Source organism: Nycticebus coucang, chromosome 12 (assembly GCF_027406575.1).
Source record: "Nycticebus coucang isolate mNycCou1 chromosome 12, mNycCou1.pri, whole genome shotgun sequence".
Classification (NCBI taxonomy): Eukaryota; Metazoa; Chordata; class Mammalia; order Primates; family Lorisidae; genus Nycticebus; species Nycticebus coucang.
The window spans coordinates 98,720,605-98,734,567 of record NC_069791.1 but is presented as its reverse complement, the minus strand read 5'-3'; the positions used below and the strand labels follow the sequence as shown (position 1 = coordinate 98,734,567).

Here is a 13,963-nt window from a genome sequence, read left to right as displayed (position 1 = left end):
CGGCGGTCCCGTCGCTGCGGGGCGGGATTGGCCGTTTCAGAATCACTCTATGTTGCACTGCGGAGTCTGATTGGCTATGTGTATCCGTCGCTCACAGTTAGGCTCAATGGACTCTACAAAAGGGAGGAACTCTGGGTCTTGGCCTGAGAAACCGCCTCCAAAAGAAATGCCACGGCACGATTGGTGAAAATAATGCTGTAGAGACAAGGAGCGTATCAGCGGCAAGGGAAGGCGGGCACTTCAACTAAGAGTGCCCAATCACAGAGGTGAGTTGTTTCTATAAAAGGTTGAGCCTAGCGTTCTTCCATCCTTTCGTGGTGTGGGCGAGTTGGTTCCGTTCCTGTTGTGATTTGTTACAATTCCGGGAGTAGCTGGGCTTCGTGTGGAACTTTGGCGGTAGCCTGATCCCTGCAGACTAGCCAGACCCCCGGATCCAGTCTTGGCCTGAACTCATCTTGGCCCTGAGAGTTTAAACGTACCTTCCCGAATTTCAGACCTTCAGCGCCCTACAGGTAAGACTGGGCCAGGCCTGGTTTCCCCGATTCAGTCCCAAGCCTATGATGAGTTGCTCTAATTTCTGACACCTCGTATGAAAGCTGCATGTGCAGCCTGATTATTTTGCAACACTGAGGCTTAGGGTGCGCATCTTTGATGGGGAGGGTCTGGAATTGAAAATAGGTCTTGCCCAAAATGGGGGAGAGGAGGCCTCTATATTTCCGCGCTGTTTGACTTTCAGGGTTGTCGTGACCCGGCAGCAGACCTCGAATCTGAATTAATCTCAACGAGGAGGCCCAGCGGACAGGAAAACTTGATGGTAAGGCAGCTACTGTGTGTGTCTGAGCTGCTTAACAATAAAGCAAAGGCAGTGAGTTGATTCTTTTCTCTTAAAGCGTCATCATTGTAGTATTCCCTTGGCACCCCAGAGGGATGGCTCATCTCTGGAGCGATGGTGGAAAAGGGGTAGAGGTATGATAATGGAAATTCCTTGGGACTGCCTTCTCCATTTTTGCCTGTAAGGCCAAAGAAAAAAAAAAGGACTGTTTTTTATGCCTTTACCCCAGTGTGAGTCTTGAAGTCTTCTGTTGCAGACACTTGAGTGCTCCTTTCTCTATTGTTGGAAATTGTGAAGTTAAACACAAACCACTTAAGCTCCATGTGCTCTTAAAGAGCGTTGGGGTTGGAAGCAGCCTTGGGTTGGGGGAGGACTGGCATTTCTTTCAATGGATGAGATAGAAAATTTAGAAAACAGAATTTTATTCACTAGGACTGAAAACAAAGGCTTGCAATCAAAAGACCAAGTGCAAGGTGGAGCATGCTTGGCAAACACAGACTTCAGCTGTGAGTAAATGGGACCTCATCTCCAGGTCAGCAGGCTGCTCTGGTAATCCTAGTTTCCTGATATTTGGATGACTGCCCACATGCTTTTCACAGTAGCACACAGCTTTAGGTAATCCTCCAGGGTCACATGAGAAGACTGGTGAACCAGAGCCTTATATCGGTGAGTTGGGAGCAGGTGGCTCCCAGGGCATACAAATACATGATGTTATTAGTGATGCAGACTTCTGTCCCAGGTGTGGGCAGGAGTCCTCTCCCTACCTGAGCAGTGTCTGCAGGTAAAGACATGGCTTTTCAAAGGGGTACATGTGCCAGCCCAGCCAGTGGCCTAGCCAAAGAACTGAGTGTGCCCAGGAGAGGGCAGCAGAGTGCTGGACCAAGGTCTGTGCACTTGGTGAGGCATTTCCTTCCTTCATGCAGAAGACCCGTTCAACATGCAGGCCTTGAGAGCAAGGTATTAAGGCCACAGCCAGTGAAGGGAGGCTGTGGGCCTGCTGCTGCTCCAAAACCTACTTGTGGGGACTGAATATCAAGGCTGCTGCTGGGAGGAGTAAAGTTAGACCTGAGGTCCTAGAAACAGACACCTTAGGGTTGGCCGCTGGGTGACAAGGTCAGAAGGGCCTGTAGACCTGCACAGACTTCCAAGACAGGGATTGAGCTCAGCCAGGTTCAGGGTTGGCAGCAGGAATTCCCTCGGCCCTCCCTCTTAACATAATCATGCAGCCGGAAGCGGGGCTCACTGGGAACCTTCATGGAGCGCTGCTTCAACTCCCTACAGAGCAAGGGTGACAAAACAACATGGCCTCCTATACCCCCAATAGGAGGGTTTAGACCCTGAGCTTGGTCTTTTCTGGTGACCCCCAGGACTTACTTTGCAATGGCCGTGAAGGCCAAGTCCACATTGAGGCCCGTCTTGGCGCTGGTCTCCATGAAGGGCAGCCCATACTCCTGCAAACAGCTGCTGCCAGTCGGCTGGTGGCCTGATGTGGATGGCCCAGATTCCACATCCTTAGGGGCACCGTCGCCACCCACCTCCCCTACCCTAACTCACCTTGGCTAACTTTTCTCCATCTTCCCTCTTCACCACATGCTCATGGGCAGAGTCCACCTGGCCCAAGCACAGAGGTCTTGATGACAGCTGGCCCATGGCTCACTACCCACCCCCATCACCTTTTCTTTGTGGGGCCAGGCTGGGGAGGACAGGACAGGCCTCCCACCTTGTTCCCCAGCAGCATGAGCACCGCATTGTGCTGGGCGTACTCTTGGATCTCTGTCAGCCAGGCCTGTAGGGGGAAAGGCTGGTGCTCCCTGCACGCTCTGCTCCTGCCCCAAGGCCTCTGCCTGTCTCCAGAAGTGCCCCCCATGGGTCAAGTAGGGGCACCCAACTTTACAGATAACTTAGCCAAGGAGTCCCTTCAAGAGAGTTGGATGTCACCCAGGCCCACCTTAGCCCATACTCGACCTGAGCCACCTCCGTCCCAGAAGGACTCTCATATGTTTGTGCATAGAGGAGGTTGGGATGGGTCAGGCCCTACCAGGAAGGAGGCCACTGACCTGGATGTTGTCGAAGGAAGACTTGCTGGTGACATCATAGAGCAGCAGCAGTGCTGAGAGCAGAGGCCAAGTGAGGACATCCCCTGTCACCTAAACCCTCTTGCTCAGATAACCCTCCAAGCAGGGTACCCACAGACCATAGTCTCAACTCCCTGGGAGCTGGGCCATGCATCCATGGGCTTACCATGAGCATCCCGGTAATAGGCATGGGTGACACTGCGGAACCGCTCCTGACCAGCTGTGTCCCAGATCTGCAGCAACAGGCACAGGTCTGGCTGCCCAGCCCCTCCCTGGTGTCCCCTTCCCCCAACTTGGCCCTTCCAGCACCTCACCTGCAGCTTCACCTTCACACCATCCACGTCCAGAACTTTGTTCTGAAATAGAACCAGCCAGTTTCCAGCAAGGGCCTAGCACCACCCTATAGCCTGGCTCCCAAGAGTGGGGAATGGGGGAGAGGCAGTATGGAGCCAGGACTGAGCCCCTAAGTTGTTTCTGAGCCATTGCTTTACCCCTAAGCACACCACCTGCTTTTGTCCTGACCACCTTCCTTCTTTCCTGTAGGTCAAACCCCCTAAAGCCCTTCTGTTAGCCCCATACACAGTGGGTTCTCAGACTCTTCTGCCTCTCAGATGGCTACCCTGGTAGTGGACTATGGCCAGCTGTGACCAAGGCTGGACCAATATTTTTCTCTGCCTACCTGGAAGCTCTCCCTGTCCCCCAGGACCTTTAAAGCCAAGCCCTTTCTGTCTCTTGCTCCAGCACAGCGCTGGCTGCCACTCTGCTTCCCTGTACACACTTTCCAATTCAGCAGCTCTCCTGCAAAGAGTGCAGACTTCTGCCTGCCTTTTTCCTTCCATGTGCTCTGTACACACTTCTTGGAGCCACTTGCACTTATTTGAAATGTTACCCAGTGTGACCCCAGGCCATTTACTAACACTGCCTCAGTTTACCCATCTGCAAAATGGGGATGACCAAGGTGCCAGAACTATTCTTTCAAATCACTGACAATTGTCTGTCTAAAAGTGTTCTAATTTAAAAGCCTCTCCTTGGCTCCACAAGGGCTGAGTCTGTACCTCTCTGACTCAAGTCAGTAATCAGTGTCCAGAACTGCCTGGTAGGCATTTTGTCCTCTTGTGTTTGCTGCCTGGGGATGTTCCCCAGCCAGGCCCTCTCAGCTAAGCACTAGATAGGCAGGGAGACATATACCACCTCCCTCCCTGCAAGTCCTGTTGTCATTGTGCTTCTGGGTCTCCAGGGAGCCAGGCACAGCCATCTGCTGGGCGAGGGAGGAGGCTGGAGAGGACATCTTGCCTTCCCTGGCACCCTTAGCAGGGTGCAAACTACAAGGCCTCACCTGTCCAAGAGCTAGAGGGGAAGCGGGGACCAGAACAAAGAACCACCACCGTCTGACCCAACCTGACTGCTGGCACCTCAATCCTCACTCATCCCAGAAGACTTGAGGGGGCTTGGATCCCCTGAACAGGATAGAGGATGGCTCCCCAGACTGGAGGGATCCCCCCTTTTCTGTCCCTGGAATGGGCTCCCTCCCATCTTGCTGCTAACTGTGTCTAATTAAAGGGTGAGAAAAATGCAAATCCAAGATTTGCTAAGAACACACCAACACCTCAGCACGAGGAATTAAGGCTGGTGGGCAGAGGTGTGGGGCTCTGGCATCAGAGCCCCTGCAGACCCCTGTGTAGGGTGCTGGGGGCCATGTTGTCACCCAAGGGCAGCATGTTAACCAAGGCCAGCCCTGGAAGCCCTCCCCCATAGGTCCTGGGTGAAGTATCTGCTCCAGCACTGCAGCCACCTCTTGTAGGACCTGAGCAGGCCACCTGGCACCTCCCACAACCTTAGGACCTCCTCTGTACAGAGGGACAGCTGTGCGGGCCTCCTGAGTGGACATGGGCCTTGAGTTACCTCTGACTGTTACCACCCTGGGGACACCAGCACTCAATCTCCCCTAAAGCACAGGATATAGTCTGTCCCCTAGGTAGAGCCAGGAAGACAGGAACTTGTCAGATGCAGTGAGATAGTGTCTGAGGCATTCCATCTCAACTACCCTCACCCTGGGATCTGGGTGGCTCAGCTGGAAGCTCCATATCCTGAACCTGTCAGTACTACCACTGGGATAGCAAAGAACCAGCTTCCCAGGCATCCTGGGAAGATGCAGTGAGTTGATGTGGGGTCTAAGGCCTTCCTGGGCCTGGCCAGGGCTCAGGACATCAGTCTCTACTCTCACCCGGAAGTCGATGCCCACAGTGGAGATGAAGGTCCCCGCCAGGAAGGCGCCATCCTTGAAGCGTACAAGCAGGCAGGTCTTCCCCACTCCGGAGTCCCCGACCAGCATGACCTAGTGCAGGCAGGACAGTCAAATGTCAGGCCTGGGACAAAAGGGACCATGATAGTGGCCCACTAGGAGCGGGCATCTGGCCTGGCCAGAGAAAGGTTGCGACTGGAGCAGGAGAACAAGGACAGCAGGGCCCAGGGGAGAAGCAGCCAGTCTCCACTGGCCTGGATGCCCTGCTTATGCCTTTGGAAGGCTTGGTCCCCTTCTAAGCTGTGGACCATCTCAATCAGTAGGGGGTAAGGACAGCTGCCTCCATCCATGGCTCTACTACCCCACCCCCACACCTTGCTTGATTGAGAGGGGAGCACTGGAACCTATTGGGGAGCAGAGTAGATGGGTGTGGCAGCTGGTGACCTTCTAAGAGACTTGTGCCTCTGTGCTGGGGACTTCAAATCCCAGATTGGGAGGAATTTGCCAAGCCAGGGTCAGGTCTTGACCTCAGAGGGGCCTAGGCCTGATCTGTGGAAGGGGAGGACAATCAGGACCTCTTTCTCTCTTCCTACCCACTGCTAAATGCTCCCAAACCCAAAGATGGTCCAGCCGAACCCCTCCCCCCCCCCAATTCGCACACATCTGCCTTCGTCTGGGGAAGGCTACAATGCTCCCCACCCAACTGGCAACCCCCATCCTACCCTCTTCCTCTCAAAAAAAGAGAAAAAAAGACCCATAGACCCTGGGGGTGAGGGAAGGCAGCAAATGAGAAATGAGACTGGGGCCCAGGAGAGAGCTAGGGCACTAGGGCGTGGAGAGGAAGCGCCGGCGCTGATGTCTGCAGTGCCTTGCCAGCTGGGAAGTAGGGGACAGGCCCTGCCAGCTGTTGAACACCCCAAACCTGGGCTTGACAGCTGTGTGTGTGCGTGCGCACCATGACTGTGCCAGCCATTCCAGCTACCATTCGCCATGGCCCGGCACCACCGTCCCCCGCCCCGACCCTCCCCACTTGGCTCAGACCGCTCTCCACCTGCTGCGCTTGTGGAGGGGAGCGGGAATGGCTGGCTCACCTTGAAGGCGACGTCATATAAGTCGCTGCCGCTTCCGAGCGAAGGCCGGTTGGCCTGCGGGGGCCGGTTGAGCGGCGCGTCGGGGCCCGGGTGCGCAGTCCTGGGACAAGCCAGTCGGGGACCGTTGGTTGCGGGCAGAGCTGAGGCAGCGCGCACGCTGGCCCCTTTACTCTTGGGGGTCTTCTTCCTGGACATAGCGGGCTGGCGATTAGTTCGTTCCCACCGTGTCCCGGGCCGTCCCTCTTCCCGCGCACTCGGAGCCGGACCCAGACCCAAACCCCGTCTCTGGCGGCCGCGGCGGCATCCCGGGCCCGGCCTCTTGCCCCGCCCCCGCCGCTCAGCTAGCCTGGGCGCCGCTTAGGCCCCGCCTCCCGGCTCCTCCTGCGGAGCCCGGCAGTGCAAATTACCCACCCGCCTAGCCCAGCGATCAGACTCCCTGGTCGCCTTGGGGCACGCACCAGGGTGCCGGAAGGCGGGCCTGGTGAAGGCTGGATCCTGGGCCACCGCTGCTCGCCTGGCTCCACTAAGCCCGTGCTGCTCCAACCCAGTACCATTCAAGGAGCACCAGCGGACCCGGGACTAGAGAGATGTCTGAGATAAGAGTGCTGGGACATGGCCTGCAGGGGTGGGCACCCGGGATCTGTCCCTTCTCGCTCACAGATGCCTGCCGCTTGGCCTGCTGCTGCTCCCTGCTGGGTCCCCTCCAGGGCAGGCGGGTCTAGGAGGCTCCAACTCTCGGGCTTCACAGGCTTGACAAGCAAACCCAGGCTCCAGGACAAGCTGGTCATCAGAGGCAGGACAGAGTGGGCACAGCGGAATGGGCACAGCACTCTTTCCCACAGCTTCTGTTCCCTAGGCTGAAGCCTTCGGGTCTAAGAGGGAGAGGAAGCAGGTACCAGAGCCAGCATCACACCCACTGAAGGTCCCCTCCTGTGGGACTCTGTCCCCAGGGATCTGCAAGGTGGGAGGCTACTCCCCTAGGCTGTAGCTGGCCCCTTGGTCTTCCCATTCCAGATTCTGGCCCCAAGGTGGCCAGTGCTGATTCTTCAAACCCTGCAGTGGTGCCTGGCACACATCTCCAGGGTCTGACACCTGCCCACAATGGTCTGGGGCTTGAGAATGAGTCTGAGGTGGTCAGACCTGGGGAGCAGAGGGTAGTGCACCTGAAGTGGGGTGCTGGCTGAGAACCAGAAGAATGATCTGGCTGTCCCCCAAGATATGACAGCTCTCCCCTGGGGCTAAGGGGAGATCAGGGGCTCAATCCTCCCAGCTGGCGGGGCCCAGAGCCCAAATAATCAGCTGCCTCTAGGGCTCAAAGGCCAGAGGAAACACAAATGGAGAGAGTCCCCAGGGGAGAGATTCCTCTAGAGGGGCTGGTAGCAGTCTGCACAGAGGAGGCCACTGAGGGCTGCCCTGCTGTGTGCCAAGAACATGTCATCAAAACTCCCCTGTGGGATAGGTGCTGCTATGGTTTTCAGTGCACTGGTGTGGAAACTGAGGCCCAGAAAGGTGAGGGGAGCTGTGCAAGGTCATCAGGCTACGAAGGGGCAGAACCAGGATTTGCCCCTGGGAACTCTAGCTCCAGAGAACGTAAACTGTCCAGTGGCAGATTTGTGCCATACTCCTCTGATGACTCATTCCTCAGGGACCTGTCAGAACTGGGGACAAACCTGGGGAAGACCTTTTAGAGCCTTCCAAACTGTTTTGCCGTGTCTCATTCCTCTGTATCTTCCAGGCCAGTTCCCAGATGTGTGCGTCATGGGTTTGGGGGAGGGTACTGGGCTCCCACTGCTGCAGCCCTGGGGGCTCCAGGTATCCATTCCCACAACCTCAGGACTGTTAGCTCTGGGTCTTAGCTGGGGCATCAGCAGCTGCCACCCACTGGCTCCAGGGTCCAGTGGACTCCCCATACCCTCCTGCTAGCTGCTGCCCAGGGCGTACCCAGGGCATGGAAACTAGAAGGAGTCAGGGTTGGGTGCTCTAGGGTGGGGCTGTAAGTCCAGCCTCCTTTTTGGGGAGTAGTGCTGATAGGCAACCAGAAAAAGTGGGAGATCAGGCAGGGAAGAGAGTTTGTTTGTTTGTTTGTTTTTGAGACAGAGTCTCTCACTATGTTGCCCTTGGTAGAGTGCCATGGCGTCACAACTCACAGCAACCTCAAACTCTTGGACTTAAGTGATTCTCTTGCCTCAGCCTCCCAAGTAGCTGGGACTACAGGCGCCCGCCACAAAGCCCAGCTATTGTTTTTTTTTGTTGTTGTTGTTGTTTGGTTGTTGTTGTAGTTGTCATTGTTGTTTAGCAGGCCCGGACCGGGTATGAACCCACCAGTCCTGGTGTATGTGGCTAACACCCTAACCACTGAGCTACGGGTGCCAAGCTGGGAAGGGAGCTTTTTTTTTTTTTTTGTAGAGACAAAGTCTCACTTTACCACCCTCAGTAGAGTGCCATGATGTCACAGGACTCAAAGCAACCTCCAGCTCTTGGGCTTCCGCGATTCTTCTGCCTCATCCTCCTGAGCAGCCGGGACTACAGGTGCCTGCCACAGGGAGCTTTGACTGATAGAAGACACAGGTTTGTTCTTGTAACTTTACAACTGGGAGAATTTATATCAAATCCAGGTCTCTGCTTTCTCTTGAAAATAGAGAGACCTGGGTGCCTGCATCTTGGCTTCCAGCAGCCTTCCTCATCTTTGATCATAATGTCTCTTGATTCCTCTGTTTGCCATCTGTTTCACCCTCTGGAATGTAAACTCTCTGGGCACAGGAAGCAGCTTGTCTTGGTCACTGCAGTGTCTCCAGCAGCTGGCTCCGGGCCTCAATAAACAGTTATTAAATTGGGTGGCGCCTGTGGCTCAGTCGGTAAGGCGCTGGCCCCATATACCGAGGGTGGCGGGTTCAAACCCGGCCCCGGCCGAACTGCAACCGAAAAATAGCCGGGTGTTGTGGCGGGCGCCTGTAGTCCCAGCTACTCGGGAGGCTGAGGCAAGAGAATTGCTTAAGCCCAGGAGTTGGAGGTTGCTGTGAGCTGTGTGAGGCCCCGGCACTCTACCGAGGGCCATAAAGTGAGACTCTGTCTCTACAAAAAAAAAAACAACAGTTATTAAATTGGTGAAAGATGAACAAAGGACTCCCTTCAGGAGGATGTGTCACTGCTAACAAGGCTTTAAAGCAGAATTTGCCTCAACCTCCAATGAGAGCAAGGTTGGAGTGATCAAGTAGTGAGAACAAGGCTTTGTTGGGGAGGGAGGACTTGCACTAGGCTTTGACAGATGAAACAGGGAGATTCACCAGGTGGAGGGCATGAATGTGCTCAGAATCAGAGGACCAGTTAGGTAGGCACTTGGAACTGAAGAGGTCAGGGTATGTGGTCCAACTGCTTGAAGGAAATGGGAGGTGATGTAATTGGCAAGGTTAGAGAGGGCCAGATTGTAAGAGAAATATGAATGTTATGCCTGGGAGCTTGGTAATTGTTCAGCAGGAAGTAGGGAGTCATGCATGGTTTCTGAGCAGAGCATAAGTACAAGGACACTGTGCTACAGGAATATTGGGGAATAGAAGATGGAGATGGATGGTGAAGCCAGTGGGCAGGGGGGGTGAGTATGGGGTTGGGGAAGGAGTGCAGTAACCCAGGGTAGAGGGACAGAGGGGACCTCCAGGAGAGATAAGATCTGCAGGCCTGGAGGCAAGAAAGGAAGAGTAAGAGTCCATGAGACAGAGACAGTGAGATGTTGTGGTGCATTAAAGATGGATTAAATTCTTTGCTACTCCTCCCAGTGAGTGAGAGTCTGTGTCTCCTGTCTTTGAATCTGGGCAGAAAATGTGATTGTTCTGACCAAGAGATGTGGCAAGAGAGACTTTGTATCCATTTTTGGACCCAGACCTTGCTGTCTCCTGGAATAGTCTTTTCTTCCATGCTGGGAGGAAGCCCAGGCAGCACCATGGGGAAGCCCATGTGGAAAGTAACTGATTTGCCAACTCTAAGAATAAAGAAGCCATCTTGGTGGTGGATGCCCTGGCCCCAGCTGATGCCATGCAGAGCAGACTTAGCTGTCCCCACTGAGCCCTTCCAAACTGCAGATTTGTAAGTATTTGAGGGTGTTTGTTATACAGCAATAAGTAATAGAACAGGCTGCCAGCAAGGGTGAGGAAGGGAGCAAGTATGTTGGGACATTCCAGGAGGATAGCCTTGGCTGGATCTGGGGAAGTCCAGATTCTTGGGACCTTCAGACCTGGAGAGGAGAAATGCCCTTCAGACCAGGGCAGGTCTCTAAAGCAGGGTCTGGAGTTGAGATGAGTTCATGCTGTGGCCTCCAATTCCTGCACTGTGCCTGCTTGTTCTTCTTGGTGTCTGACCTAGTTTTATTTTATTTTAGATTTTATTTTATTTATTTATTTTTGTGTGTGTGTGTGTGGTGTGTGGTTTTTGGCCAGGGCTGGGTTTGAACCCGCCACCTCCGGCATATGGGACCGGCGCCCTTCCCCTTTGAGCCACAGGCGCCGCCCTGACCTAGTTTTAGAGTGATGTGTGCCATGGGTCCCTAACCACAATGACCTATGGGGCCTATGGCCCAGAATGGTCTCCTCTGGACCCCCGTTTTCCAGGCTCTCCAGCTTCACCCCCGCACTCTGCTCATCCACAGAATTTGGCTCTCAGGCTGGCCTTCGTGTGCTGGAGAGGGGGCACAGGCAGGAGTGGGGGTCATCCTCAACCTTTCAGGCTCTGCCTGGAGCCCCCTCCTCTAGGGAACCTTCCTTGGCTCCTCCTGCCCTTGTTCCTTGCTCCCTGGGTGCTATTCAGTGGTCCCCCGGGGCTGTGCTGCCTCTTCATCAGCTGGAACTGGTGAACTCCCTAAGGACAGGGCCCCATCTCACCTGCTCTTGCTCCCAGCTGGCACTAAAGTGAGAGCTTGGTAGCTAAGCAGGAGAGAGCTGGGCCGGACTTCAAGGGTCTTCTGGTAAGCAGGGGAGTGCAAAGCCCTCAAAGCTTAAGCTTATGCCCCCATAGCTCCTCTTCAGGAGTCATTCCTACACAACTCAGCTGTCGGTGCACCCAGGGTGGGAACGGTGCAAGAAGGGCAAAGGACCAGCTGGGCCCCTGGCTCACTCTGTGACCCTGGGAAGTCGTATCCCCTCTCCAGGCCTGTTCTCTTCCATGAAATGAGGGGGCAGGAAGAGCTGATCTCTGAAGTCCTTTCTAGCTTAAACACCTTATGATCTCTGAAAATTGCGTGAACGTTGCCATGGAGACCTCAGAGGAACTGCAGCAGCAATGAGTGCAACTTCTACGAAGAGAGAACTGAGTCACCCCAGAAAGTGGGTGATGTCAGTGATGTACTTCCCTCAATGCCCAGGTGTGCAGGGGCCACATAAGTGATGAGTGTCCTTCCCCTGAGAGGACACTCCCCTGAACCATGTGACCTTGGACAACCCAACTACAGCTGGAATGCCCCTGGGTCATGCAAGCTAGAGGGCAGCAGAAGTGACAACACCAGCCTCTGTGGGCTTCGACGGTCAAACGCAGAGGCTTTGGCAGAGCCTTTGGGCAGAGGCTACACGTTCACTGCGCAGAGTAGCCACTAATACTCCCAGCTCTTCATCATTTGCATTTTATTAACAAAAATTGCATTTTTTAAGAAACCACCACCACTTACCTCAAACAGCATCCTTTATTTGAGCACATGCACACAGGTGGATAGGTGGCAGCAGGTGGGTATCTATCCCTCCTGAAGGAGGACCCTTTGTGTAGGGCCAAAGCGGAGAGCTGTACACTTGCATGTGTGACTACAATGACTCAGGTATTCATATGACGGGAAAGCTGCAGAGGTGCCCCACTGCAGAGGAAGATGAGCTAATGCAGAACTCTTGTACACCTCTTATTACTTGTCATAGCAGTGTCTTCACACCAATGGGGCCAGTGATCTGTTCACAGCAATGCCAGCTTTCAGCTCGAGTGGGTCACTTTGGCTACTGGAGAAGGGACGAGCCAGGACTCATGGCTCCATGCTCTGTATACACAGCTGACATACACAGCCTCATGGCAGGTGCTGGCATCAGCACAAAGTAATACAATAAACCCCTGTGGATTCATGACAGTGACTAAGGCCCCCAAACAATCTTTGTGCCAGGACTGGGTCAAGTGCTTCTCTTACATTGTTTCTTTTTTCTTTTTCTTTTCTTTCTTTCTTTTTTTCTGAGACAAAGTCTCACTTTGTTGTCCTGGGTAGAGTGTCTTGGCTTCACAACCTGCAGCAACATCAAACTCTTGGGCTCAAGTGATTCTCTTGCCTCAGTCCCAAGTAGCTAGGACTACAGCCATAAGGCCTAGTTATTTTTAGAGACAAGGTCTCTCTCTCTAGCTCAGGCTGGGGTTTCCAACTTGTGAGCTCAGAAAGTCCACCCACCTTGGCCTCCCAGAGTGCTAAGATTACGTGTATAAGCCATCATGCCCAGCTTTTGTTTCTTTTTTTTTTTTTTCTTTTTTCTTTTCTTTTTCTTGTACAGACAGAGTCTCACTTTATCACCCTCAGTAGAGAGCCGTGGTGTCACACAGCTCACAGCAACCTCCAACTCCTTGGCTTAGGCAATTCCCTTGCCTCAGGCTCTCGAGTAGCTGGGACTACAGGTGCCTGCCACAACGCCCGGCTATTTTTTCGTTGCAGTTTGGAGGGGGCTGGGTTTGAACCCACCACCCTCCACATATGGGGCCGGTGCCCTACTCACTGAGCCACAGGTGCCACCCCCAGCTATTTTTTTGTTGCAGTTTGGCTGGGACCAGGTTTGAACCCGCCATGCTCAGTATATGGGGCTGGTGCCCTGCCCACTGAGCCACAGGCACCACCCTGTTTCTTTGTTCTTAAATATAAAAATAACACGATTTTTGTGGCATGTGAATACCATGAAAGATAAAGATGAGAACAAACATTGAAAACCTCACTCAGATCTCATCCTCTGAGGGTAACCACTGTTAGGTTTGGTAATGGTGTCTGTATTAGTTGCCTAGGTTTGGTAATGGTGTCTGTATTAGTTGCCTATCGCTGCTGTAACAAATTACCACAAACAGTGGTAAAAAATAGCCCAAATTGGGCGGTGCCTGTGGCTCAAAGGAGCAGGGTGCCGGCCCCATATACCGGAGGTGACGGGTTCAAACCCAGCCCAGGTCAAAAACGGCAAATAAATAAATAAATACATATATTTTCTTGTACTATATTAAAAAATAAATGCTAAAATTCCTTTATAATACAAAAGACAAATACCTAACTATAAAAAGAAATTATTATTATTATCATTTTAGAGACAGAGTCTCACTTTGTCACCCTCAGTAGAGTGCTGTAGCATCACAGCTCACGGCAACCTGCAGCTCTTAGGCGTAGGCGATTCTCTTGCCACAGCCTCCCAAATAGCTGGGACTACAAGCACCCACCACAATGCCTGGCTATTTTTCTAAAAGGAATTTATTTTTATTTTTATTTATTGAGCCACAGGCGCCACCCCTGGCTATTTTTCTTGTTGCAGTTTGGCCGGGTTTGAACCTGCCACCCTCAGTATATGGGGCCAACGCCCTACTCACTGAGCCACAGGCACCGCCCCAGAAATTATTATTTTTTTAATTTAAGACAGTCTTACTCCCTAGGTAGATGCTGTGGCATCATAACTCACAGCAACCTCAAACTCTTGGGTTCAAGGGATCCTCTTGCCTCACCTTTCCAAGTAGCTGGGACTATAAGCTT

At 53.4% G+C, this 13,963-nt stretch overlaps 1 protein-coding gene, 1 long non-coding RNA gene and 1 other non-coding gene across 6 annotated transcripts; 2 read left to right on the top strand and 1 right to left on the bottom strand.

Annotated features, from left to right (window-relative positions):
• Nucleotides 1-36: 36 nt before the first annotated feature.
• LOC128560852 (uncharacterized) lies at nt 37-874 on the top strand. Its single transcript, XR_008373162.1, has 2 exons — nt 37-512; nt 737-874. It is a non-coding gene; the product is annotated as an uncharacterized LOC128560852 (long non-coding RNA).
• Nucleotides 553-635, top strand: LOC128562981 (small nucleolar RNA SNORD60). Its single transcript, XR_008373660.1, has one exon. It is a non-coding gene; the product is annotated as a small nucleolar RNA SNORD60 (small nucleolar RNA).
• Nucleotides 875-1,179: 305 nt separating the features above from the next.
• RAB26 (RAB26, member RAS oncogene family) lies at nt 1,180-6,514 on the bottom strand. 4 transcript variants are annotated; one of them, XM_053554378.1, is made up of 9 exons: nt 6,241-6,514; nt 5,132-5,242; nt 3,222-3,263; nt 3,074-3,140; nt 2,890-2,942; nt 2,553-2,618; nt 2,387-2,443; nt 2,207-2,293; nt 1,180-2,107 (listed from the first exon to the last, which is right to left on the bottom strand). In XM_053554378.1, the coding sequence occupies exons 1-9, from the start codon at nt 6,433-6,435 to the stop codon at nt 2,072-2,074; spliced, it is 714 nt and encodes a 237-aa protein (XP_053410353.1). In that variant the 5' UTR covers nt 6,436-6,514; the 3' UTR covers nt 1,180-2,071. The 4 variants fall into 4 exon arrangements, with proteins under 4 accessions (XP_053410353.1, XP_053410355.1, XP_053410352.1 ...); XM_053554377.1 differs by having other exon boundaries at nt 1,182-2,107; nt 2,207-2,283; XM_053554380.1 differs by lacking the exon at nt 2,553-2,618.
• Between the last annotated feature and the right edge of the window lie 7,449 nt (nt 6,515-13,963).

Coding starts and splice junctions, on each gene's coding strand:
- RAB26 (XM_053554377.1), bottom strand. CDS start 6,435: ATGTCCAGGAAGAAGACCCCCAAGAGTAAAGGGGCCAGCGTGCGCGCT. Junction 3,264..5,131: donor CTGTGGGCATCGACTTCCGG/GTGAGAGTAGAG, acceptor GTTCTATTTCAG/AACAAAGTTCTGGACGTGGA. Junction 2,108..2,206: donor GCCTTCACGGCCATTGCAAA/GTAAGTCCTGGG, acceptor CTTGCTCTGTAG/GGAGTTGAAGCAGCGCTCCA.